This window comes from Aphis gossypii, unplaced genomic scaffold, assembly GCF_020184175.1.
Source record: "Aphis gossypii isolate Hap1 unplaced genomic scaffold, ASM2018417v2 Contig00585, whole genome shotgun sequence".
Taxonomy (NCBI): Eukaryota; Metazoa; Arthropoda; class Insecta; order Hemiptera; family Aphididae; genus Aphis; species Aphis gossypii.
The window spans coordinates 46841-73068 of record NW_026083179.1 but is presented as its reverse complement, the minus strand read 5'-3'; the positions used below and the strand labels follow the sequence as shown (position 1 = coordinate 73068).

The following is a 26228-nucleotide window of genomic DNA, read 5'->3' as shown; positions in this document are numbered from 1 at the left end:
TGAACCAGTATTTTGCAATAACATATCTTCAAAACATGTAAAATAAATCATTAGAACCAAGGTGTATTGATAAGGTGTCGTCATTTGTTCTGAATCTTGATTGAAAAATTTACCACAGATAGACATCACCACCGGGAGCGCTATATGTCCTATGAAGGCCGATAAATGAACAATTTTGTACGCCAAAGCCATAGAAAATTGAAAATATATTATGATTTAAGGAATAACATTCAAAATTTTATATTTTAAATGGCCATAATGATTTATATGTTGTAAATTATTTGTATGTTTGTATTTAAATACTTTATTTTTCCGAATTCAGTTACGGTTCGTAAATACGCGAGCGGAACAACATTTATTCCTCGATATTTATATCAAAATTACCAACATTTTAAATCGCATTGAAAAGATTTTTACCTGTGATGTAGCGTTTTTATTTTTTTAATATTAGTAACCAATAATTTTTATTAATTAAATTAAAAAGTTATAGGTTTGAGAACTTTAGGACAGAGACAACACATGCGGGTATCACGTTCTCATAAGATTAATCTGTAGAATATCTAAATATATATATTCAAAAATAAAAGTCAAACATGTACAAACATGAACATTGAACAAGCATGTACATTGTACAAACATGCTTAAACTGTATGTCACTCGAAATCTTATGCCTATTTGGTTGTCAATGTTATGTTTAATAATTGATAGAAATGCATTTAATATTTTAATTAAACATTTTATTTAATAATTCAGTATACAGTTTTCAATACAATATATATATAAACTAACATGGTGATAATAATGTGTGTACACGTATAAGGTTGATGCATTGTTGTGTAACTGATAATGTACAGTGTTCCCATGGCATCCCCCTTTTTAAACATAGGTAACATTCTTTTATTTTTATATTAACAAAACAATAACAATTACAATATTAACACATTTTTTTTTTTAAATAGTATACAATCTTAAATTCTTATAACTTAACATTTTTTTTTTTTAATTATATGTAATCCTCTAAATGCTTAGGTTTTTTTATTATCCTCCCACTCTTAGTTTGTGTTACTTTAATCATTTCTTTTTCACTTTTGTTTGTCTCATGATCCTCTATTTCTGTTTTTTTTTTATTTATTCCTATTTCCGTTTCACTACTATCACCATAATCATATCCAGGATCCCATATTAGGTGTTTTCTGTTTCTTTCAACTGTCTGTCCATTATAGTTTAATGACAAATGAATTTGGTCTATTACATACCGAAATCACTTTTCCATGTATGTATGGTTTCCTATTATCCATATTAACAAAAACATGATCACCTTCTTTTTGGTATTAGTTTTTAGCATTTTTATCATATTGTTTTTATCAATTTTTTGTTTCTAGTTATTGCCTTTCTAACTGAGTTATAGTTAATTTTCTAGTCCAAATTTTAGGAACTATCCCTCTCACATTCCTATTGAACATTATTTCATTGGTGTATAATTTTCATTTAGAATGGGTGTATTTTTCAATTCTAACATCGCTAGATAAATATCTTTTTTGTCTGCTACAACTTTTTTAAATGTGTTTTTAACTGTTTGAATAATTCTCTCTGCCATACCATTACTTGTGTGGTACCTAGGACTTGAGGTTTTGTGTTCAAAATCCCATTCCTTAGAAAAATTTTTAAAATTACTATTAGAAAATTGTGGTCCATTATCAGAAAATAAAACTAATGGTATTCCATATCTCGAAAATATTAATTTTAACTTATTAATTGTTGTTTCACTGCTCATATCCTCAAGTATTTCTATATCCACATATTTACTAAAGTAGTCAATGATTAACAAATATTGCCTGTTTTGATATTGAAATATGTCAGTACCTACTATTTCCCACGGATTATCTCCAAAATCTCTAACTGTCATTGGTTCCTTACTATTATTTTTTCTAAAACTCTGACATATTGAACATTTATTTATTTTATCTGTTATTTCTTTATTCATTTCTGGCCAGAATAAACATTCTCTCGCTTTACTCTTACATTTTTCTATGCTCATATGTGTATAGTGTATTTTATCTAACATCTCTTTTCTTAGAGTTTTAGGCACTATTAGGCACTGTCCTTTAAACAATAAACCGTCTTTTTCAAATAGCTCTTCTGAGAACGTCAAATATTTTTTTATTTGATCAGGTTTATTATTTATAGAAGGCCATCCCTGTTTAACAAATTCTAATAACATTTGTAATTCTGTATCCTTTTTAGACTTTTCTTTAAACATCCTCAATTTGTTTTCAGATATGTTTAATTTTTTTACAATCATATTTACCTGCAATTCTATTTCTGATTCGCATAAATCTATATTGTCTTTTATGTGAGCACGACTCAGTGTATCTGCTATTTTTAAAAATTTACCTGGCTTGTATATTATATTTAGATCATACGCCATTAATTAATTCTCATTCTTTGTAATCTCGCAGGGGTTTTATCTAGTGGTTTTTTAAAAATTGTTTCTAGAGGTTATGATCTGATTCTATATTTATATTTTTACCATATATATACTGTTTAAACCTTTCCAACCATATAAAAATGCTAACAATTCTTTTTCTATTTGTGCATATGTTTTTGTATCATTTAAAGTTTTGGAAGCATATGCTACTGGATAATCATTTTGTAATAACACTGCTCCCAATCCATCTTTTGATGCATCCACTGATAGAGTACATTTTTATTTAAATCGAATATTGTAATAAAGGCTCAGAAGTTAAAGCACATTTTAATACATTAAATGCTTTTATTTGAGTTTCACCCCAATACCAATTACAGTCTTTTTTTAATAATTCTCTTAAGGGCACTGCTAGCAGAGACATTTTAGGAACAAATTTTTGTACATAAGTCATCATACCTAAGAATCTTTCTAGATCTTTTTTATTTTTGGGTTCTACCATATTTTCAATAGCTTTGATTTATTTTTATCAATTTGTATACCCTTTACTGAAAATATATGTCCTAAAAATTTCACCTCATTAACAGCAATTTGACTCTTTTCTCTATTAAATTTAATTCCAACACTCAATGTTATCTAACACTTTTCTTAAAATATCATCATGTTCTTCTTTAGATTTAGGTATAATAATTAAATCATCTATTTAAACAAATACATTTTTTATATCTGCAAAAACTCTACTAAATGTTTTATGAAATACTTCTGGGGCTATTTTAATTCAAAAAGGAAGTCTTTTAAACCTATACCGACCAAATGGAGTTATAAATGTTGTCAATTTGAACTCTTTAGTGTTAATGGTAGTTGCCAAAATCCTTTACTAGCATCTAATACTGTAAATAATTTAGCTCCACTAAATTTAGAAGAGATTTCTTCAAATGTTGGTAAATTAAAATGTTTTCTCAATAGTTACCTATTTAAGTGAAATGGGTCTAAGCAAATTCTTATTCCCTTTTTGTTTTTTTTTTTAACCACTACTATTGGATTCACCCATTCTGTTGGTTCTTCCTCTTTAATAATATATCATTATTTACCATTGTTTCTAAACCCCTTTTTAATTCATCTATAACCGTAAATGGTACTCTACTTGTATATGTAATATTACCTACTGCTCCTGGTTGTATTTTAAAATCATACTCTTCTACTTTCATGAGTCCTATTCCCTCACTTATTGATTTGTATTTGGATCATCCATTATGTTTGCATTTACTTCATATAGTTTTTTAACCAAATTTAATTTTATCATTGTTTCAAACCCAATAATTGGTTGACTTTGCTCATCTACTACTATAAAATCTATATATTCAACCATACCATTCTCAAAATAACATTTTAATTTACACTTTCCAACATTTTATGTAATTCCGTTGTAATTGCTCAAATTTATTTTAATTTTTTCTATCATTTGTTTATTATTAAACTTCCTATAAACATGATTTGGTGATACATTCACCTGAGCACCACTATCTATTTTAAAATGTATCTCTTGATTTTCAATCATAGAGTTTATAAACCAACCTCTATCTACTATCGAATCTACATTTATGTTGCCTAAAAATAATACTTCATCTTCCTTCATTTCATACACTTTTTTACTGTTCTTTACACTATTATTTTTATTATTCCTCACATATCTGTTTTTTACATAAGCTGGATTATCATTATTTGTTTTTTTAAAACACATGTTACTAAAATGATTATTACCTTTACATGCGTGACACTGCTTTCCATATGCCGGACATTCTTTAAAGTTGTGTATTTTTCCACACTTTCCACATGTAGTCTGCTTTGGTTCTTTTTTGTTAATTTTCTGGTGTTGAAAGACTGCTTGAACCTCACCTGATTGTCCATTGTTGATTGCTGCTGCTTGCTCCGTTGTTTGCTCCGCTGATTTAGCAATTTCACATGCTTTACTCAGTGTTAAATTTGGAGTTCTTAATAGTCGATCTTGTACAATTTTACATTTTACTCCTGCGACAATACGATCTCTGATTAACCTATCACGTAGTAAACCAAAATTGCAATTGTTGCTTAATTGTCGTAGATCTGTTTCAAATGTTTCATCTGCACCTTGAACTCGACTGTTGAATTTGAAAGTCTCTACACTTTCATTTAGCGCTGGCACATAGTATTCATCAAATTTTTTAATTAAGATATCATATGTCCCGTCGTTTTCTTTAAATTCAAAAGTTTCCTTCGTCACCAATACAATGTAAGAGAATTGCTATTTTTTCTTCTTCTTTTAGTTTAATTGCACCTGATCCTATCATGTAGAGATTGAACACACTTTTCCATCTAGTCCAATCCTTTCCCGATGATAGATCCTTTGGTTGCCGTAATTGATTCATGGTGAAGAGAAACTTGAACTATTATATTATCCTTTTCGACTGCGCCATGTTATGTTTAATAATTCAGTATACAGTTTTCAATACAATATATATATAAACTAACATGGTGATAATAATGTGTGTACACGTATAAGGTTGATGCATTGTTGTGTAACTGATAATGTACAGTGTTCCCATGACAGTCAAAATAATAATTTTACCCTAAACATGATACACTTTGCACTCTATTCACAAAGTTGAAAATATACCTTTCAAAACATCTAGTATTCTAGTTGTTATTATTTTTTTAAAAAATGCCAAACAAATGTTTTGTACCTGGTTGCAGAACTGGTTATGCTTTTCAAAAAAATGAAACTGAGAAGACAAAATCAATTTCATTATATAAGCCTCAAGCGGTAATATTTTTTAATTGTTTTAAAGAAAATTAAATTTATATTCTATTACTATTAACTATATAATTTACAGATTACATTATTTTCAACATTTTAATATAAATATAATATACCTATATAAAGAGAACAACAATTTACATGAATCAATATTTTATTTAAATATTCATATTATTTGTAACAGGAGTAAATCGAAGTGTGGAATAAAAATATTCCACAGGCTGATAAAAATTTAACAGCAAAAGATCGTGTATGTGAATTACATTTTCTAGAAGAATATATAATAAAAGAAAAAGTTTTTAAGGGGGTTGATGGAAAGGAAATCCAATATGAATTGTGTAAGCCTACATTAGTAGGGGTAATTCCTACGCGCTTCCCAAATTTACTCAAATACCTGAGCCATAAAACAATGAAAAGAAAGCCTCCTACATTGAGGATTTCTCCAATAAAACAAGGTTTTAAATTATATTTTATTAATATGTAGATATAGTGTCATCATATGTGTCGCAGTCCATCATTTTTTTTTCTAAACAATATTTTTTTAAATCTGATTTCTTCTATTAATATTACACTTCTAATAAACCATATATTTTTAAAGTGCTTTAAACAATCATCGAAAAATATAAAAATATGTCTACAGAGCATAATAATATTCAAACATCATATTTCATAGTATTGTTTAGCAAAAATTTATTGCAATTTGTAAGTAATAACTGGTTTGGTTAAATTTAGGAAACGCTTAATGAAAGTGAAAATTTTATGCCAGAGTTATTTGATAGTTCACCGCATCCAGGTTTGATGAATGAGTATATTCCAAATTACCAGAAGAAACATTATGATGTTCACTTGGATGCAAAATATGTTAAACTTCCAGGAAGTATGGGGGTTTGCATACAAATGGAAAAGAAACTTAATTTACCCATATCAATACCATATCAATGGTTTAAAAAATGATAAATGGTTTTTATCATCTATACCACAGGTTTGTATAATAATAATAATTAATACAACTATATAATACATGAATACATGAATATAAAACTAAAAATTAATTAATTAATCTTATATTATAAATCACAAATAAAACTATATCAATAAAATAGTAAGTAATAAGTATTTACAATATTAAGGTTTTCATAAGAGAAAAAGTATTGCTTATTGGAAATTTAACAACATGTCAAAACGACGTGGAAAAATTATTGAAAAATATTGATGATATTAAAATTTGTCTTGAATATAATGAATCTGATCTAAAAGTTGTGAAATAACTTGGAAGGAAAAAATTATAAAATGCAAATGTGGTCGGTCAACTTCAATAATGAATCCTGTGTATAAAAAAAGCAACAAAAAACGTCTTTTTAATAAGGTATTAAACTAATCACAATATATCATTTAAAAGCATTATTTTACCCTTCATAAATATTTTAAATTATGTACATATAGAAAAAAACTTTGAAATTGAAAAAAATTGAAGAAATTGTGAAAGATCTTTCACCTAAACAAAAAGAAGGTGTTAGAACAACTTTTAAAGATTGATCTGTTAATTCTTATGAAGATAAAAGGACCAGCTTTATAAAAATATAAGTAAATATATCAAGTGTTTTAATTTCAACTACCTATCTTTCTCACCAACAACTTAAGCTTATCCAAGGAACGTGCTACTTCGTTTAATAATAATTAGTACATGGTCGAAGTGTCCTGCACAGCAATCACTACATAGTCTTGTTTGGTTTTCTGTTGTTTTACATTACCGTCAATCGAGGTGACTTGGAACATCGAGGTGAAATGAAACAGTTTGGTTTTTGTTTAAACAAATCAAGTTATCTATGGAGGTATTTGATATAATTTGACTCTACCTCCACTAAAAATCAATTTATAATATGTGATAATAGATTTTATCATCAACCATGTGATTAGTATCATTTTTACCGCAAAAATAAATTACTAAACATTTCTCATGATAACAGCGATTTTATCAGTGCTTTCAAAAGTGCTTCAGATCTTCACGTTTAAAATCAAGTGTAAAGGTTTGTATATTTTTTATTCATTAAAGGACACTTCAAATAAAGAATAATGCAGTTAGAAGTCTAAAAATATTTTTTATCGATTTTATATCATAAGTTTTATTTTACAGAAAAAAATTGAGGGTGACTTGAAACACGAACAAAATAACAATGCCAAACAAATACGTGCGAATACCGGGCAGCCGTGCATATAAAAATTATAGTGATGAAACTCTTCAAGCGGCCATCGATGACGTAAGTAAAAAAAAGTTGTCATACAGAGAAGCGTATCTGAAATTGACCAAAATGATTACACATGCAAATTTTTAAGAAAAAATAATAAGATGACTGGATTTTATTGTTTCCCGTTCATAATTGACGAAGCAACTATAACAAAGGAACAAATCGTTAAAAAAATGGTTATAAAAAACCAAAGAAGAGGCAATTTTCAATTTGAATAGTTAATGTTAGGTATGTTATGTTATATTATGTTATACAATGTTATACAGTAGTTAAGTTGATCTATTTAAAAAGTTGCATATTTTATTTTGATCATTTTATTAATTTTTATTATTTTAAAATTAAGTATCTTGTTAAAAAAAGGTAAAGTCAACCTTTTTCTTTTTATATTATTTGACATGTGTTTTGGTTAACTTTTTAAATAAATAATATATTGTTTTTATGTACCTAACTGCCTTTTAAGTTATGTTAATTAGTATTATAAATTTGTTATACCTTTAAAATAAAGTATTCTGTTAAAAAAAGGTAAAGTCAACCTTTTTCTTTTTATATTATTTGACATGTGTTTTGGTTAACTTTTTAAATAAATAATATATTGTTTTTATGTACCTAACTACCTTTTAAGTTATGTTAATTAGTATTATAAATTTGTAATACCTTTAAAATAAAGTATTCTGTTAAAAAATGGTTAAAAAAGGTAAAGTTCACATTTTTTTTTTTTATATTTACTTTCCATTTGTTTGAATTTATTTTTAAAACAAATATTTCGTTACAAGTAGCCTCTTACGTGCCTCAGTTTGATTTTACGTTAAATTTTCATAGCTGTTACAAGTCGCCCAAAAATTGAGGTGACTTGTAACACGTACTTTTTATTTTTTTTTAAGTACAATTTTGATCAAAAAACAAAATGAAAGGTCTTATTCTATTCATGGGACGTATGCGCACATTTATGTATTTTTTGTAGGCCTGTGCGATTTTTTTTAAGCCCAGAATACCAAAAACAATATCAAAATCGTTTCAAGTCACCTCGATTGACGGTATTTAAGAAGATGATGGAAATGTTATTACGGCAATTTTTAGACTGCCCGCCGACCGCTTGCCGTTGGAAGTCAACGGTGTTTTGTTTCCCAAGTTTTGGTTACTAGGATCATTTCTCTTAGCTTGTATTGTAACAAGAAATAGTTATCCTGTTAATAGCTTCTGTAATAATCAATAAGTGTAGTGAACCGATACAACTACCACAACCAGTGGGAACCAAGAAGACCGCGGAGCAAACACCACTGTATAATTAATATACATTAAAAAAATTAAATAGCTATGTAATTATCATCGAATACAAACAATAAAAAATTGTGTGTGCTTAAGACCACACGACAGAAGTAAAAACTTCAACAAGGCGAAATTAATAATACGAAATACATTTTTTCTGCGTTCTGTATTGATAAATTCATAACTTTTACAATGTACTTAATTATAATTGTGTATAAATTATTGTGTAATATTTGAATTCAATTGCTGAAGTTCTATTTACTTCCTTTTACGATAGTTTTTCACGCGCGCATAGGTCAGTTGCCTTTTCCGTTGCAATTTGTCATCAATTTGATTTTCTTCATCCGTTTTCTATACTCTATAACATAGAGGGGGTGGGCAGTAATTTTTTGAAACACCTCTGAGTGCAACAGACAATTAAATCAAAGTACTTCATTTCTGACTTTTACCACTAATTCAAAAGAATATCTACATTGAATGCTGCTGATACTTGTTATTGCTATAGCGACATTTATTGCTAATAGTCGACTCGAGCCGACTTTACCCGATTGAGTGTTACACTATTAGCGTGACGGCTCAGTTCAATTCAGTACCCATAAAAAGTGCTAAACGCGCCTAAAGATTTTTTCACTTCAAAAAACACGTAGCGACTGCCAACGGCACAATAACCCATACAAAAATATATAAAACTATAAAAATGATATATTGTCCATACACACATCTACATTGAGGATAAACGTACCAAAGTGTATAAATACAGCCAGCTGACCACGAGTCACAACACAATTCCCTCCCGATCGCTAACTTGTGATATTGAAGAGATGGTACAGAGGAATACAGTTCGCCTGTATTAACGCCCTGTACCGTTGTCTCCGAAATATCACAGTTATCGATCCCAGTATCTGAAATAGTGAAGTGTCGCCGCCAATAGGAGTCAGCCACAGCCGCGACCCATCCGCCACCAAGGACGCTACGGACTCGCATTTACGAAGTTCCGCCGCGGAGAGATCATCGCCGTCTAGGACCATTGCCGCCGCCGATAAGAATCAGCCAGAGTCGCGACCCATCCGTCAATCCACCAAGGACACCTACCAAACGCCGACCTCCACTTCGTCCTTATCTTTCACACCGTCCCTATCCTATATTGCTGTGTATGGATTACGGGACACCGTAGTGTATACCTGCACAGCAATATACCCTTCCTCCATACCTTCACCGATACTGTTGTGTACGGATTATGGAGCACCGTAGTACATACCTGCACAACAGTATCCAGACCTCCGTACTTCGTATCCCTGCACTAACTGTACATCGTAGATACTGTAAGTTAACCCAATTTATATATCTATATGTGTATATGTTAATTTTCATTGTACGTTCAAAAAAACAAGAAAAAACGTATACAAGAAAATAATGTAAACTATCATTAATATTGTAATTAATGTTGTATGTCAATAATATTTAACTAAAGTATACATATATGACACTCTGAAAATGCAGCAGTTGAGTCATTTCGTTACAATTGGCACCTAACGTGGGGCTCAATTTGGAAATAAATTCGATTTCAATCTGGAGATTAGCAAAATCTACATCATTTTACAAAGAAGAAAAAATTGTATCATTAAAAATGCCACCGAAAAAACAGACAATCAGTGAGGAAGCATTCTAAACATTCAAGAAATAAGTCTAAAGGAATAGTCAATTTCTGGTACAACAACTATTAAAAAAATTTAACAATAATAAAGAAAACTAAAATAAAAAATTGAGAAAATTGAAGGAAACTACAATAAAAAAATCGAGGAAATTAAAGAAGACTACGATGTAAAAATTGAAAAGCTTAAAGAAGAAATAGGAGGATTAAACAATAAAAGTTAGTTTAATAGGACACATGTTGAGAAGCATAATATGCGGAACTCTAGCATAGAAATATCAAAACCGGTATTTTATAGCTATCAGAAGGATCGTCGTCCGATAGAAGTGGTATGCATTTGTATGTTGCGCACTTTTCACCAGGGAGATTACAAAATTTTAAGGGGGATTTTCCCCCTTAATAATTTTTTCTTTCCTGTATTAAAAAAACACTGATTTTCAAAAACCATAATGTGTATTCTGCTCACTCTTGAGCAGGGGGATTTTTTAAATTTGAGGCGGAATTTCCCCCTTAAGCCAATTATTTTTTCCCTGTAACACATAAAGTTGAAGCAGTGTTTACACACTTCAACACTATTTATTTCCCTTGTAAGTTAAACATTCAGGTTACACAGTAATTTCATTTTAACAAATAGATAAAAGTCATTTTATTTAATTCATTTTAGTTCAGACAGTTCAGTTAATATTCATCCATCATTCAATCAGGTTCCGTTATTTTTTTATCAAGTTTAATTCTGTTAAATTTTTTATTTTATTTTTTATAAAAATGAATTTTTAAAAATTTAACAACAATTTTTGTTTAATCATTTCGTTAATACGAAACAGCACATATCCTACATATCCAGAATTTACTATATTTACATCAAGATTGAAAACATTCAATTTATTTCCGTTAACTTCATTTCAAGATAAATACTCATTAGTTGAAATCGGTTTTATATATTCAGGGAAAAAAGATATATTGTTGAATGTTTTTGCTGCGGTCTTATCTTGCATCATTGGGATAAAGAAGATAATCCATGAATTGAGCACTAAAGATGGAGTCCGAAATGTGTTTTTGTATTATTATCAAAAATAAATCATTTGTTGTAAATGTAGTAGTAAAAAAATATGGTAAGATTATCGATATTTGTGAATGTGATTGTGGATCTAGGTCATATGATACTGTTGTTTAGTACATTATATAAATATTTTTTTAAACTTTTTAAATTTCAATAAAAAAAAAAAATATCTGTTTTTATTAAATTTAATAACTTATTTAATACCCCGTGAACGTATAGCCTAGTGGGATAACGCTTCTAATTTAAATTTAATATGCTAATGATTTAAAAAAAAATGTTTCAGGTTCCATCGAATTAAGTAGGTAAGTATAATAACTCTTTACTATTTATCCAACTAAACATACGTTCACATTTTATTTTATTTTTTTTTAATCTTACATTCGTTTAGTATATAATATGCATGGGATAAAGAAAACTTGTTAGTTTGAGCTAACCCTTTTGGTCATAGAGTCCTGTACGTAGGACACGTCATGTTTAGCCAGCTAAAAACCATATTAATTTTTTTCGTATGATAACGCACCAATATTAATTTGATTGTTTTGTATGTCTAGTTTCTCCTACTATTAATCAATTACTCATATAACAGTTGATAAGTTACTTTATACACGAAATTAATATAGTCATTTGGTGAAAATAATTATTGCTTGACATAGCAACTTTTTCACGGTATTAATAATTTATATTTATCATGGTAAAAAAAATATTTTACAATATAAAAAAAACATGTGATCAGCTGTTATTATGCTTAAAAATGGCCAAATTATTTTCTGTTAGTGCGTAGTATATGTACGGTGTACCGTATCCAGGACACTTTGACAGGACGCCGCTTCATTTTATATTTATAGAAGGTGTTATCGTTAATCGTTATTTCTGATGTAGTGGTCAGCCACATTATCTCCTATATTACTTATTTTTAAATGTATTTTCATGATGATAATTTTTGTTTCTAATTTTATAAATAATAAATTACCATATACTTTTTATAAATTTAAACACTTAACTATTTAAAATGGCAAATAAATTAAATACCCAATCAATTATTGATATACTTGACTGCGATTTATAAGACTGATGAAATTTCAAGTGATAATGAAGACGAAAATGTTCAAGATTTATTATCCAAAGCTATATAAAGAAATGTAACAATATAAATAAATAAATATTGGATGAATTACTGAACTTCACAGATAATCAATGTAAGTTGTACAATAAACTATTATAAAAAATAACACTTTCATAATTATATTTACCTACTTAATTATTGTAAATATTTAATTGTACAGTCAATGAATATTTGTTTGGTGAAAATATTGATGTGCAGCAACCAGATATTATTGAAGAAAATGATAATTCAGTAAATGAACCCAAGATATATGCCGTAGATGGGATAAAAATAAATAAATTATACATTGATGTCAAACGCCCAGAAATACTTCAAAAGTATAACAAAAATATGAGAGGCGTTGATAAGTTGGATTTTCTTTTGAAAATTTATAGGACTTTTATAAAAAGTAAAAAGTGGACCCTAAGAATAATGACACACTGTATTGATATGGCACTTGCAAACAGTTGGCTGGAATATAAAAAAGATTGTGAAATACTACAGGTAAAAAAAACAAAAATATTAGATCTTTTACATTTTAGACAACATGTTGGAGAAGCTTTAATACTATCAAATAAAACTTCTTCGTCTCAAAAAAAGAGGGGCAGGCCATCTGAACAGGCACAAAATCAGCTTCAACCAAAACGTTTATATAGACCTGAGTCAGTACCTGTTGAAGAAATGCGTTGGGATAAAATTGATCATTTTCCAGTTTTTGATGAGAAACCTAACACATCTAGGTGTAAATACTTATTTTGCAAACAAAAAAGTATTGTCTTATGTTCTAAATGTAATGTTCATTTATATTTTATGAGAGGTCGCAATTGTTTTATAGACTTTCGTTCAAAAATATGATAATTATTACACAGTCGAACTTGGTTAACTCGAAGTTGAAAGGACCGGAGTAAAAGTTCGAGTTATCCAAAAAAAAATTTTAAAACATTACTGTATATTAATTCCTGCGTTTATTATAAGTAAAATATGTAATGTGCAATAAAAATTAGTATGTATATATATGTAATTTTAAAAAGGTAGGTAATGTATGTACATATAAACAAAAATGAGGTTAAAAAATTATTTAAAAAAGGTATTTATTTTTGTTTGAGTTTTGCTGTTGATTGCAGCGTTTGTAGTGAATCGTTCTATTTTATTCAAAGTTTCGAAAAGTTCATCACTGACTTCTCCTTTGTTTTCGATGAATCGCCTTAATACATTAATATGCATCCGTGCTTGTATACTCGTGGGAATGGGGGGTTCGATACATTCTTGTTCCTCTTCTTCATCCGATGATTGAGTTCATCTTACAGTTAATTGTATAATATCTGAATCTGATAAATGTCCGCATACTTCCAAGTCGCATAGGCGCAACTAAGGTAAAAATTCTGGGGGGGCTATAGCCCCAAGCAAATTTCTTTGCTTCCGTTATTACTCATTTAGTTATAATCAAAAAATAAATACAAATAATTGTTATAATAATTGTTATATTAGTATTCTACATTCGTCGGTTTTTTATTTTATTATATTTTTCCAGTATGTCATTATTGTTTATATTATTTGACATATCTCTCTCAATATTTAAAATGGCTAAATTTGAAAATCGATCTTGCACCATTGATGTTCTCAACCAATTTTTAATGCGTCTCATACATGAGAAGGATCGCTCGCATGTTGCCGAACCTATCGGAATGGTTAGAGCTACTTGAAACAGCTTGTATATGTTTGGAAATGTATTCTTCTTCACAATTTCTTTGATGGTGTCTAATTCAAAATCATTATTTAAATTTAATGCACAATTTTTAGCAACGAGCATCTCCGCCTTTAAATCTTCTTGATTGACATTTAAAATTGACTAAAAACCACAAAATGTTCAATTAATATGAATTTGTATGTATTAAAAAAATATTTTTAAGTTTTCAAAATTTACCAGATATTGATTAATAAAATATTCACTGTTTTTTGAATCCATTTTGAGAAAACTATCTAACGAAGTGGCTAATAATAAGCTTTCGGTTGAAAATCTGCTTTTAAGATTAATAATTAACGTGTCGATAATTCTGTAGTAAGCCACTCCTCGCCAGTATTCTTCTTCTGTTTCGATGTTACACTCTCCTTCATTTTCTTCTCCAGTTATCTCTAACACCACAAAGTGCTCATACCTATTTGGCTGTTTTCTTGTACGTTTAGAACCTAATACATATAATTAATAAAAATAAAACAACAAAATAAAATAAGTAAATAATATTTTTTTATATTATAACTAATACAACTTAAATTATTTTCCAGATAATACGAATTACTAATTGTATACCAACCTTTAGAGGGAACATTTAGTGATATATCATTATCGTTGGAAAATACTTCTATTTGTTGCCATAATATTGAGAAATAATCACAAGATCTATTTTTTTCAAAGGTTGTGATAACTCCATTAATCAAATTAGCGGCATTACCCAATGTTTCTGTCTTTTTCTGTAGTTGATTACTCAGAATATTTATTATATTTAAAACATCATTCAGTATAAACATATGAATTACAAATGATGCTTTTTCAATTGAGCTTAATATACCTATAATTGTTTCAAAAGTAATTAATACTAAATACATAGACATATTAAATTACACTACTATACACCATAACTTATTAAATATTTATTTATTATTATATTCATAGATATTTAAATAGTTTAAAAAATGATCATACCTATAGCTTGAGTAACATCTTTATCTGATGTCTCATTAATTTCAAATCGTAATGCCTTAACTATTGCTTTAAAATTTGTTTTTATAGCATTGCAGGTTTTATATCTGCATATCCATCGCGTATCACAGATTTTACTAATAGACCGTTGCGAAAGACCAAGATTTATTTGAAATTCATGTAACATTTTATTTTTTTTAGGATGAGAAAAATGTGTATAAATTGATTCCAATACATTAAACATGTTTCTTGCATTCTGAAATGTCATACAAATTTAAATTATATTTATTAATTTTTATTAAGAAATAACTTACTATTATATTTTTACAAGTATCTACTACAATCAAATTCAATCTATGGGCCACACAGTGAATATATATGGCATAAGGATAATGCTCTTTCATTAAAGTCTGTACACCACCATGCTGTCCCGACATAACACTGGCCCCATCATATGATTGTGCTATTACTTTAACATCTTTCATATTTGATTGTTCTAAAAACATGAGTATAGCAGCAACAATATCAATTGCCTTTTGGCTACTTGAAACATCAATAAAAGTTAAGAAACGTTCGCAAACATCTAAACCATTCACATATCTTATGCATATTGATAACTGTTCTTCTTTATATGATCTAAATATAAAATATTTAGTGAAAAATAACAATTTAATTAGGTGTTGATACTTAATTACCTAGCTTCATCAACCATTATTGCCACAAACCCTGTCAACTTTACTTCATTAATAATAGTTGTTTTAATATGTTCTGCACAAATATCAATCAATTTCATTTGTACTATCCAGCTAGTGTGTGAAATTTTTTTGCTGTATAATGAATCAATTTTGAATTACATTTGGCTACAAGCTTACATGCTTCTTTGAAATTGCCTAAATTAAAATAGACAAATAATGAAACAAACAAATAAATATGCGGTTATGCATTATAAAGACAATTATACCTTGATTGTTAGATTCCTTATCCTCTAAATGCCCTCTAAAAGCAATTCCTTGCTTAGCTAAAAATAAAGTTATATCAATTAACGTTTTTATGTATTCCTCGTTTTTTTGTTTTTGATCATTTTGGGCAGTAGAAATTTGACACATAACTGAACCAGATACTTTGGAAGATTTATAAGCATTCATCCTACTCATACAAGTTAAATGAATTGTTGTTGATGAATGACTCTTTATTTTATTTGTAATCTAAAAATAAAAATTTTTACTATTTTTTTTTATTTACATAAATTACTTTAGTAGTAGGAATATTGTAAATGGTTATCTACCTTTTTCCAATTACAAAACCCAGTGACTGTCCATGTATCTTCTTGATTCCCACTACCAGAAGCAAACAACCGGCAACAATAACAAAAAGCAGCATCGAGGTGACAACTATATTCAAGCCATGCGTTATCTTTATAGCAACTACTAGAAAATCCTCTTTTTTGAGTGCCAATGAGCGTTTTAGGATATGCCTTATAATTAATAATTTAATGTTTAAAATAGAATATATTCAAATTAAAGTTGTTCAAAAAGCAAATTATATCTTACCATTAATATTGGTTGTTTTGGTCCACTTTCAATATCGCCTAAATCTGAAATATTGCCAATATTGGATTTTTCAACAGGGACAATCTGATATGTTACTTTTATTTCTTTTACTTCAGATTGATCAAGCGTCACTGTTGTTTTTATACTATTGCAACCATCCTAAAAAAAAATATAATTATTTTACTTATCAATATTTTGCTACCACATACAACGTTATTACTTATTAGTTATTATAATATAATATAGGTACTTACGCCAGACACAACTTTTTTTTTCTTAAAATTAAATACAGAAAACACATTTGGTGTTTTATCAGACATTCTTCACTTAAAACCAATTGTTCATCAAAAAACACAGTAACTATAGAAAAATGAGTAAGTACAGAGTACCTATAAAAAACGTGTTTGTTACTTGTAACTCTAGATAAACAACATAGATAAAAACATTTTTGTTATCATTGATAACTTAACATTGTTGTATGTTGATAGGTTATCAACTATATTAGCACAAAATAAATTGAAGTCACATGAAAAAAAACTGGGGGGGCTATTTGACAAACTGGGGGGACTAAGCCCCCTCTAGCCCCCCCTAGTTGCGCCTATGCCAAGTCGTCATCCATGTTGATGTAGTCATCAAAATTAATATTTACACCTTGCCTCACATTGTCCCATACATTTATTGTAATCGTTTGTTGAATTTCTTCATCACTGACATTTTCTGAATTTCCGCTTAAAAAACCAGCTTTACGGAAACAGTTTGTAGTGGTTTCTGATGTTACTTGTTCCCAGGCATTTTTGGACATTCGATTTACTTGTAAAATATCAATTTTACCACCATCTTGTAGCAAGTTCAGTACTAGTAGAGTACGGTAATGGTGCTTGAAATTTTTAATAATTCCTTGGTCCATTGGCTGAACCACAGATGTCATATTGGGAGGAAAAAACAAAACTTCGAGATTACCCATTGTAGGAATGTAGTTATGCACAGTGCAATTGTCAATAAATAACATCACTTTTCTGTTTTGTTAACAACTTATCGGTAATGATAACATTAATGACTAATGAGTAATGACCTTTATAGATAAATGAGGGAAATTTTATACAAATACATATGTATTATAAAACTCAAAACTTCGAGTTATCCACGAAAATATTCGAGTTAAACAAGATTTTTTTACATTGTTTAAATAGGAAATTCTAGGGACCGGAGTAAAAGTTCGAGGTATCGACGATTTCGAGTTAAATAAGTTCAAGATAACCAAGTTTGACTGTAATATATAATACTTTTATATGGTTTTTTATTTATAATTATAATTATTTATTAATGATTATAACATTGTTAAAAATAACTAAATAAATTGTTTTTACCATATTTTATCTTTAATTTGACATAATACCTAATTAGGCCAGGTGGATGGGCAATGTGCTCCCCCCAGAAGAAAATATCTAGCTATGATAGTTTGATTGGGTATTAATAATCATTAGGTAGGTAGGTAATAATAATTAATTAAAAAATATTTTAAAAATGTGTTATATTATAATATTATAATTTTTTAAATATTTAAATAATATACATAATATGGTAATAATATGACACGGTACACAACGGCTGCCAGTACAAAGTACAGGCACCGTAGCGACCGGTCTACGACTTAATCAACCACCACCACGGGTAAAAACGACGCGACACCGTCGACTCTCCCTCCACGACGCAAAGGCTAGGCGGGGCAAAAACTGTGAACCGGACAACAGACCGTTCCGCACGATGTATAGATTTTGCTTTTATTCGACGCAACCGCCACGTCTTTTCTTTTATTTTATTGTGATCACACATCTTGTTGTGCGTCCCACACTATTTCACTTTTGTGATAATCACGCGCCCCGTGCGTATCAATAAACCTACCGTACGGTAGATTCTCACGCGACGTTGTTGTTTTTTTGCGTTCCATCTTTTTATTTTTATCTTTTTATTTCATCTTTTTATTGTCGTGACCGACCTGCGCCACTGCTACCGTCAACCAGGTCGTGTCAAATATAAGTAGGTAATATAGTAATATAAAATAGTATATAATATAGTAATCAAAATATGAGTATAAAACAGTAAAGGTACCTATACAGTTAATATAATAATAATTAAACATATTTATGCTTACAATTTTAATGGAATAAATGTTAATTCATTAGAAATAGTACAAAGATGAGTAGGATAAATGTTTTCTAAATTAGTTAAGGAAATACATACTAAATTTTGTGTAGAATTTACATTAAAAGCTTGGAAATGTTCATCAAAGTACTGAGTATTAAATTTTATACAAATTTCAAATGATAATAACATAAAATTATTTTCATCGCATAAATTTAAAACAATAGACATATTTTTACAGTTGTAAATTATTTCTTTTATTGAAACCCATGAAACAAAAATTACGTCATCACCAGAAAAATTATCTTCTTCGGAAAGTAATAATGTTTTTATAATATAAAGTTGAATTAACTCATTCGAAAAAGATATAATTGGACCAGTTTGTAAATTACTTGTATACAAATTTGTGTCTGTAGTTACTAAAAGTGTATATGAAAATTTTAATTGTTGTTTCATCGCTAATGTAAAAGTTATATTTTTTCTTGATGTGGTAGAATGAGTAGAGAATGTGGAGAATGTAGTTTCTTTGAGTTCCCTATGTTTTGCTTCAAAACTCATAGACCAAAAAAGTGATAACGGTCCAGAGTTTTTAATAATTAATGGGTAATGTACCATGTGATGATGCTTTGGCTTCAAGCTGGTACCACGAAATAAACGTAAATATATTTCATGGTGTTCAGTTATAAGTGATTCAAGCAAAACTATGTTCGTCCTCATTTCTTACCCATTTAAAAAAAATGATATCAAGAATTTTTTTCAAAACAATATATAAATATCATAACTCTGATTTTTTAGGAATCATATCACCAATAATTAATCTAAAATATTTCATAAAGCATGACATTTCTAAAGCTGACATTTTTAGACAACCTGAACGTTTAATATTCATTTCATTAATATTAAAGTTGGTTTATTTCTTATGTCTGTTGGGTCATAGTTGAAAGACTCAATCCTCTTATTCAAAGTATCAATAGAAAAGTATTTCAAGTTAAAAATCAGTTCCTTTAATAAAAATCCTACATCATATTTTCAAACCACTTCTAACATATCATGCATTATGTCGAGACTATAATTGCTAGTTACATCAAAAGATTTAACATCATTCCATACACATAATTCTTTAATGCCTGTTCTAGACACATCATCGGTTATAACGTCATCTGAATAGTTGATTGGATTTCTTAAATTATCATTATCTTGTTTTGTTTGATTTTGGCATTCATTTTTAGGTGTCTTACAAAATCTATATGGATATTTGGCAACAAAACTTTCAACAAATCCCAAAATTGAATGCAACCCCAAATTATTACCTAATATTAATCCTAACTTAAATAATATTTTATAAGTTTTATTTCCAACCATTATATCTTTTCCTGAGGTTTCTCAAAAAGGAAAGATAAATTTAGTTATTTAAATAATTATAAATTTATTTTAATTGAAATAAATTTAAGAAATTCAAATTAAATTAATTATTAATAAAATTAAGAACAATATTAAGTACCTAACTCAAAAATTATTATTTTAATACCTATTTAATAATTATGAGACTTCTAAATCTTTACATAAACTTTGAATAGATAAAAATTGTCTTCCTTTCTTCTGATCAGAAATATCAAAAAAAAATAATGTTCAAAAAAATTCCATACCTTTTGTGCTTGAAGTGAATATTTTAAGTTTAGTACATGAAACAGTTTGAAGCAGAGATCAATTGCTTTTAGCAAAGTTTCGAGAAGAAATTGAACGTCATCGATGATAGTAAAATATTGCATAGAACTGTCCACGAGTGTGAAGTTGGGTGACTAAAGCTAGGTGACTATTTTTCGGACGAATAGTGATAAGAAAGACCGAATACTGGGTTGCATTAAAATGTATAACAGGCGCAAAACGTTTCCAACCTCCTTCTAACATCCGCCAACCACAAGATAGCGCTATGTTAATGATTTTAGAGTTAAAAGCACTTTTCCATCACAATATGGTACAGGCTAAAGTCGCCAGGTGACTGTTTTCCGTACTACGCGTGACGGGCGTCCGTCCGTGGTATTTAATTTTTTTCGTCGTGTTCCCCGGGGAGTCGCACGACTTAACCTACATATTCGGAAAGCCAGGAAAATTGTCTATCCGACGAAATACATTCAAAAATAAAATAAATAAATAATAAATGTGTTAATACATAAATCAGGTTGTTTTAGCAACCATTTGTAAACAAAAATTATAAACAAAATTTCAATCGTAAATCTTAAAATCCCCGTTTGAGCAACCCTTTAAAATCAAAATTTCGATAAATCCTTTCTTAGTGCCCGTTGAAATTATTAGAAAAATCTATCCTCGTAATTTCTAGTCGATAACTCAAATAGGTTCGGCTCTGCGTTGATTATTGGTAAAGTACACTTTCCTAATTCCTTTATATATAGAGATGATTATATTTGATATATAGAGAAGAAAGTCAATACTTATATTTATACAAGACGTACGAAACCAGTTTTGGCCACTCGTAAAATTGTATGAAAAATAATAGTTTGTTCATGGTATTACCATTTATTAAATATACATATATGACCAAATTTTAATCAATGATATTAGTAATACTATTTAAAATGAAACACAAAAATAAGTCTCTAATCCCTATTTTTCTATTCTTCGATATTTTGGGATTTCCCCGATGACGGACGCTTTCGACAGCGATCCTGTGGTGGGAGGAAAAATAAAATTGTGCTACATAATATTATACTGCGGTGCGGTCATTCATTGATCATTCAGCAATCAGCATTCTTCAGTCTGTTGACTGTTCAGACATTTCCAATCAAATCGTGAGTATACAATTTTTAATTGATGTATGTATATTATAGGAATGCTACCTTATTAATTGAATAGATTATTAATAATATTATTTACATAATAATATGTACATAAATAATATACACATATTCTTGAATACAGTCGAGTCTCGATAAATTGAAAACCTTGATAACTCGAATTTGTTTTCGTCCCTATGGAATTCGTATGAACTCAATGCGATATTTGTAACTCGAAAAATACATGTCAAATTAATTTTGCCTCCCTTGAAATTCGAGTTATCGAGACTCCACTGTATATTGTTTTCTAATACTTAGTGTACTTGAAATTAAATTTTTTTCAAGTTGCAACTATGGTTTTCTATTAATAAATGATGTTTTTAGAGTTTATTATTTAATTATGTCATGGTTTTTTAAAAACTAGGTATTAATTATTATTTTACATACATTCAGGGCCGGCGGCATATCATTGCTAGCGATGGCATTCGGCAATCCCTGTCCCTATGACCCTATCTCACATATGCGTAACTTGGGGGGGGGGTGAAAAGAGTCCAAGTTACGCCTATGCTATCTCAAGAACCCGTATATTACCTTTTGTTATTTTTACCCGGGGTGGGGATAGCGGCCTCTCTCTCCAGATACCGTGACTGCACGAAGAGAGGTACCGCCCGTGACCGAGAAATAACCCTTAACTTGGCAAGCATCAAAATATTAGAATGAAAATTTGGAAGTAGATATTTTTAAACTAATTTATGGTCGCTGAATTCAAATATGTTATCAAAAAAATTTTGGACTTTAAAAGTTCAAAGTTATCAATGTATCTCAAAAGATACATTGCCATGATAAGGTTATTATTTACATGTAAAAATATATAGCGAATTTCAATTTGATTTTTCTATTTTAATTATTCTAAATTTAGATTTATAGTTTTTTTGATCTTGAACAGTACTATAAATTATCTATTTCTTATTTTATTATTTACAATAGATTTGAAATATTTTCGTAGGTTCAATTAATAATTAATAACGATTAACGGTTGATTGAGACCACTATAGGAAATTTTAATTGTGTTTAAAAATTATTCAATTCATCTACATTTGGTACCTATGGATTTGATTACATTAAATTTGTTTTACTTTTACAAAAATATTGATTTTGTTCATAGGCATTTGGCTATTATTATCTGGTGGACAAAAATTAATCATAATTTACTGACCCATTTAAAGATGTTAATATCCACAGTTTTCTAGAATTTACATTAGTTTATATTAATTTATGGTAATATTGATAATTTTGATCTAACTTAACATGGGGATTAATTTTCTTATATAATTGTACAAAAGTAATTTATAAAAATGAAAAATTGTTTTAATAATATTTTTTCACGGATTTGTTATAATTGTAATGCCTTTGATTTTATAGAGTGCAACATATGTTTAAACAGGGGCCATGATGCTGCTGACTGCGCTTTAAACCAGTCAGCAGCATCAACCCCCCCCCCCCCGCCCACCGCGGCCAAAGAAGCAGTGGCCGCAGCAGCTGCAAAGGCGGCAGCGGCAGCAGTAGCAAAAGCCAAATGGCTTGAGGCCGAGGCTGCTGCTGCTGCTGAAGCTGCAGCTGCTGAGGCTGCTGCTGGCACAAAGGATGGCCAGGAAGATGGTAAGAAAAATTTAAAAATTAAATTAAATTAATAAATGAAAATTAATGATAAACATTTGTTACAGATGCTACAGAAACAAATAACGAGTAAGTATTCAACGACCCATATCAATGTCTATGTATTGTATAAAATTCGTTATTACATTGTTTTGTTTTATATTTTTATTTCAGCCAATTAAGTTTTTAACTTAACAGACAATTTCTTACTCGTTTTTCTTTTAATTTTTCTAGATTGTTCTAAGCAAAAGTTAATAGTTACTACATAATACATTATATAAATATTATATATACTTTAAATACTTAAAAATTAAATCAAAAATATCAAAATTGATAATAATCATTTTTTCTTTATCATGAAATTAAAAACAATAAAAAATAAATTAATAACCTCAAATATTGGTTAAGATTTGAAATGGTAACCTTCTAAAACTATATACAACCATGGTTATACGTTTGTTCTTTGGTTATACTAATCTATAATCTATAATAATTGATAAAGCAAATTTTGTATTGTTTTTTGGTTTTTTTATGCTTTTTGAAAGCTATATATTTAACTACAGGAAGATTTGTTACACTGACCACTTAAATGGAATCCTCATAAATTTCTCTACCGATAAAGTTTTGGGTTCACAATTTCTCGTTCTCTTATGTGTGATTAATATTGTCCGCAAATGGACGACCACAATAATTCTGAATAGAAAACATAATATTTACCCTTGTTATTTTGTAATTACTATACCTATTGTTCAGCGTTAAAGGTTTTGAGACTTGTCATAAATTAAGTTATTATGTATGCATAAAAAAATAAACATATAACTGTATAAAACTATAAAATAGTCAAGTACAGAGGTTCAAATTTTAGTCACAATACCATTTGCAGCTTGCTTCTGTTGAAATACTAAGTCCTTCATCCACAGCGAACATTCTTATTTACTTATCGTTTGACAGTTTAAAAGTAAATCTAAGTTGTCGGATAACAAAAATCGTTTTCCTTCATTCAAAACAAATCACCTTAATTACAAATACTGTATTTTAATATAATATAAATACACAAATAGGTAGGTAATCTAGACAATCTAGTATTTTTCGGACAGGTTTCAACTTAGGGGGACCATTGCTTCACCAAACGTTTTGGTTTAGGCTCTTCTAAGACGCATTCCCTAAGTCGAGGGTCTTTGAACACCCCCCCCCCCTAAGTGTATTTTTGAAAATGTTTAATTTTTGTACAATGTTTCTGAAACTCGGGAACTGGGTAGTTTGAAGGTCGGTGATCAAATTTGGCGTCTTGTGTCGAGACCGTAGAATCCGTTTTTCCCTGTAATTTGGGGCTTCAAAAATTCAAAATTTACATTTTTTTCGGTTTTTTTGGAATGGGCACTAAGATTTGGGCGCAACAAACCGTTTTTGTAATTGAATAATATAGAGGACTTTGCGCCGAATCGATGGGTTCCGAGATCGACGTTATGCGACTTGCGGTTCGGGAGTTATGATTTTACATATGTTTTTAGTACTTAGAAAATTACGTAGTAACGTGTTTTTTGGATTTTGAATTTTCGATCGATCACTATGAAACTCGAGATTCTGGTATTTTAGCGTACGACAATTCAAAAAGGGTCTATGGTCGAAGTACCTACGACCATTATTTCACCCGTAATCTGAGAAGCAAAAAGTTGAATAACACATAAAGTTATTTTTCGTATAACCATACGTTTCCTTATGGTATACGTCGGTTTAATGTTTTAAGTTATAATTATTTTGAACTTTTTGTTTATATGCCACTTAAACAACACGTTTTCGTAAAATCTAAACTTAAAACTTACAAAGTACCCTACCCGTTATAATATATAACTAATTGATAAAGATACAAATTCCATTCTGATACCTTTTTTTGTGGGAGGCCTACATAATTACGCTACTGCTAATATTAATGTTCTGATAGATACAACTAAAAAAATTATTATGTAAATTATTTTGTAATTTTTTTAAAGTTATAATTGATAAGCGGTAGTTAGATTTTAAGCTTTTTTAAATAGGGATTTTCGTAATTTTTTGTTGGCAATACCGGTTATTCGAAAAAACTTGTTTTTATTATGGGAAATTTATTTTTCTAAGGTTGGTACTCCGATCTCCCGAAATTTGATTTTGGTGATATCTCGCTGTTATCAAAATCGGGAAATCTGTACCAGCCCCGTAAATCGTAATGATATCATACTTAAGAATTGTATGCCTGCACTGTGGTTACACTGATTTTGTCATGGTGATAATATTATAATCTTCTATACCGTATTACTACCATCGAGATAGATAAGAATACTAAGATAAGTATTCTTATCTATCTCGATGATTACTACAGAACCGTATTACCGTGATATAAAGTAGCTAGTGATAATGACTAAATGTAAATTGTATTATTATTTATTACAAAACTATTGTATTTTACATTTTGTTTTGAATTTATATGTATTTAATTTTAATAAAAGCTTAACTATTTATGTTAATATGAGTAAACGCAATGCTACACAAAGTTTATTATCTAAATGGCTGGACAAACGCCCGAAAAATGAAATTACTAATGATATTTCTCCGAATACGAGTAAATCAAATGTCGATATCGACAAATTATCAAATTCTCCAGATCTACCTCAGTGTCTGCAAGCAATTAAAGATCAAAATAGTCAACCACCTATTGTAAGTACATCAATGAATGTGTGTAATGAATTTACTACCAATGTTGGTTACTTTGTACTAAAAAAAGAAACTGTATCAAATTCAAATAAAATTACTGATACTATGAAATATAAATTGTTAGAGATGACTAATATTCCTAGTGATAATTTTGTCTG

General features: G+C 29.0%; 2 protein-coding genes and 1 long non-coding RNA gene across 3 annotated transcripts; 1 reads left to right on the top strand and 2 right to left on the bottom strand.

The window, feature by feature from the left end:
* Window positions 1-14036: 14036 nt before the first annotated feature.
* LOC114118963 (uncharacterized) lies at window positions 14037-15429 on the bottom strand. The gene is made up of 4 exons (XM_050209771.1): window positions 15246-15429; window positions 14857-15111; window positions 14469-14731; window positions 14037-14393 (listed from the first exon to the last, which is right to left on the bottom strand). The coding sequence occupies exons 1-4, from the start codon at window positions 15427-15429 to the stop codon at window positions 14037-14039; spliced, it is 1059 nt and encodes a 352-aa protein (XP_050065728.1).
* Window positions 15430-15478: 49 nt separating this feature from the next.
* LOC126554727 (zinc finger MYM-type protein 1-like) lies at window positions 15479-17756 on the bottom strand. The gene is made up of 9 exons (XM_050209770.1): window positions 17449-17756; window positions 16793-16937; window positions 16528-16716; window positions 16393-16447; window positions 16204-16260; window positions 16115-16132; window positions 15938-16073; window positions 15553-15878; window positions 15479-15498 (listed from the first exon to the last, which is right to left on the bottom strand). Exons 1-9 carry the CDS (start codon window positions 17754-17756, stop codon window positions 15479-15481), a joined length of 1254 nt encoding a protein of 417 aa, XP_050065727.1.
* Window positions 17757-23261: 5505 nt separating this feature from the next.
* LOC126554735 (uncharacterized) lies at window positions 23262-23584 on the top strand. The gene is made up of 2 exons (XR_007606720.1): window positions 23262-23385; window positions 23451-23584. It is a non-coding gene; the product is annotated as an uncharacterized LOC126554735 (long non-coding RNA).
* The last annotated feature ends 2644 nt before the right edge of the window (window positions 23585-26228 follow it).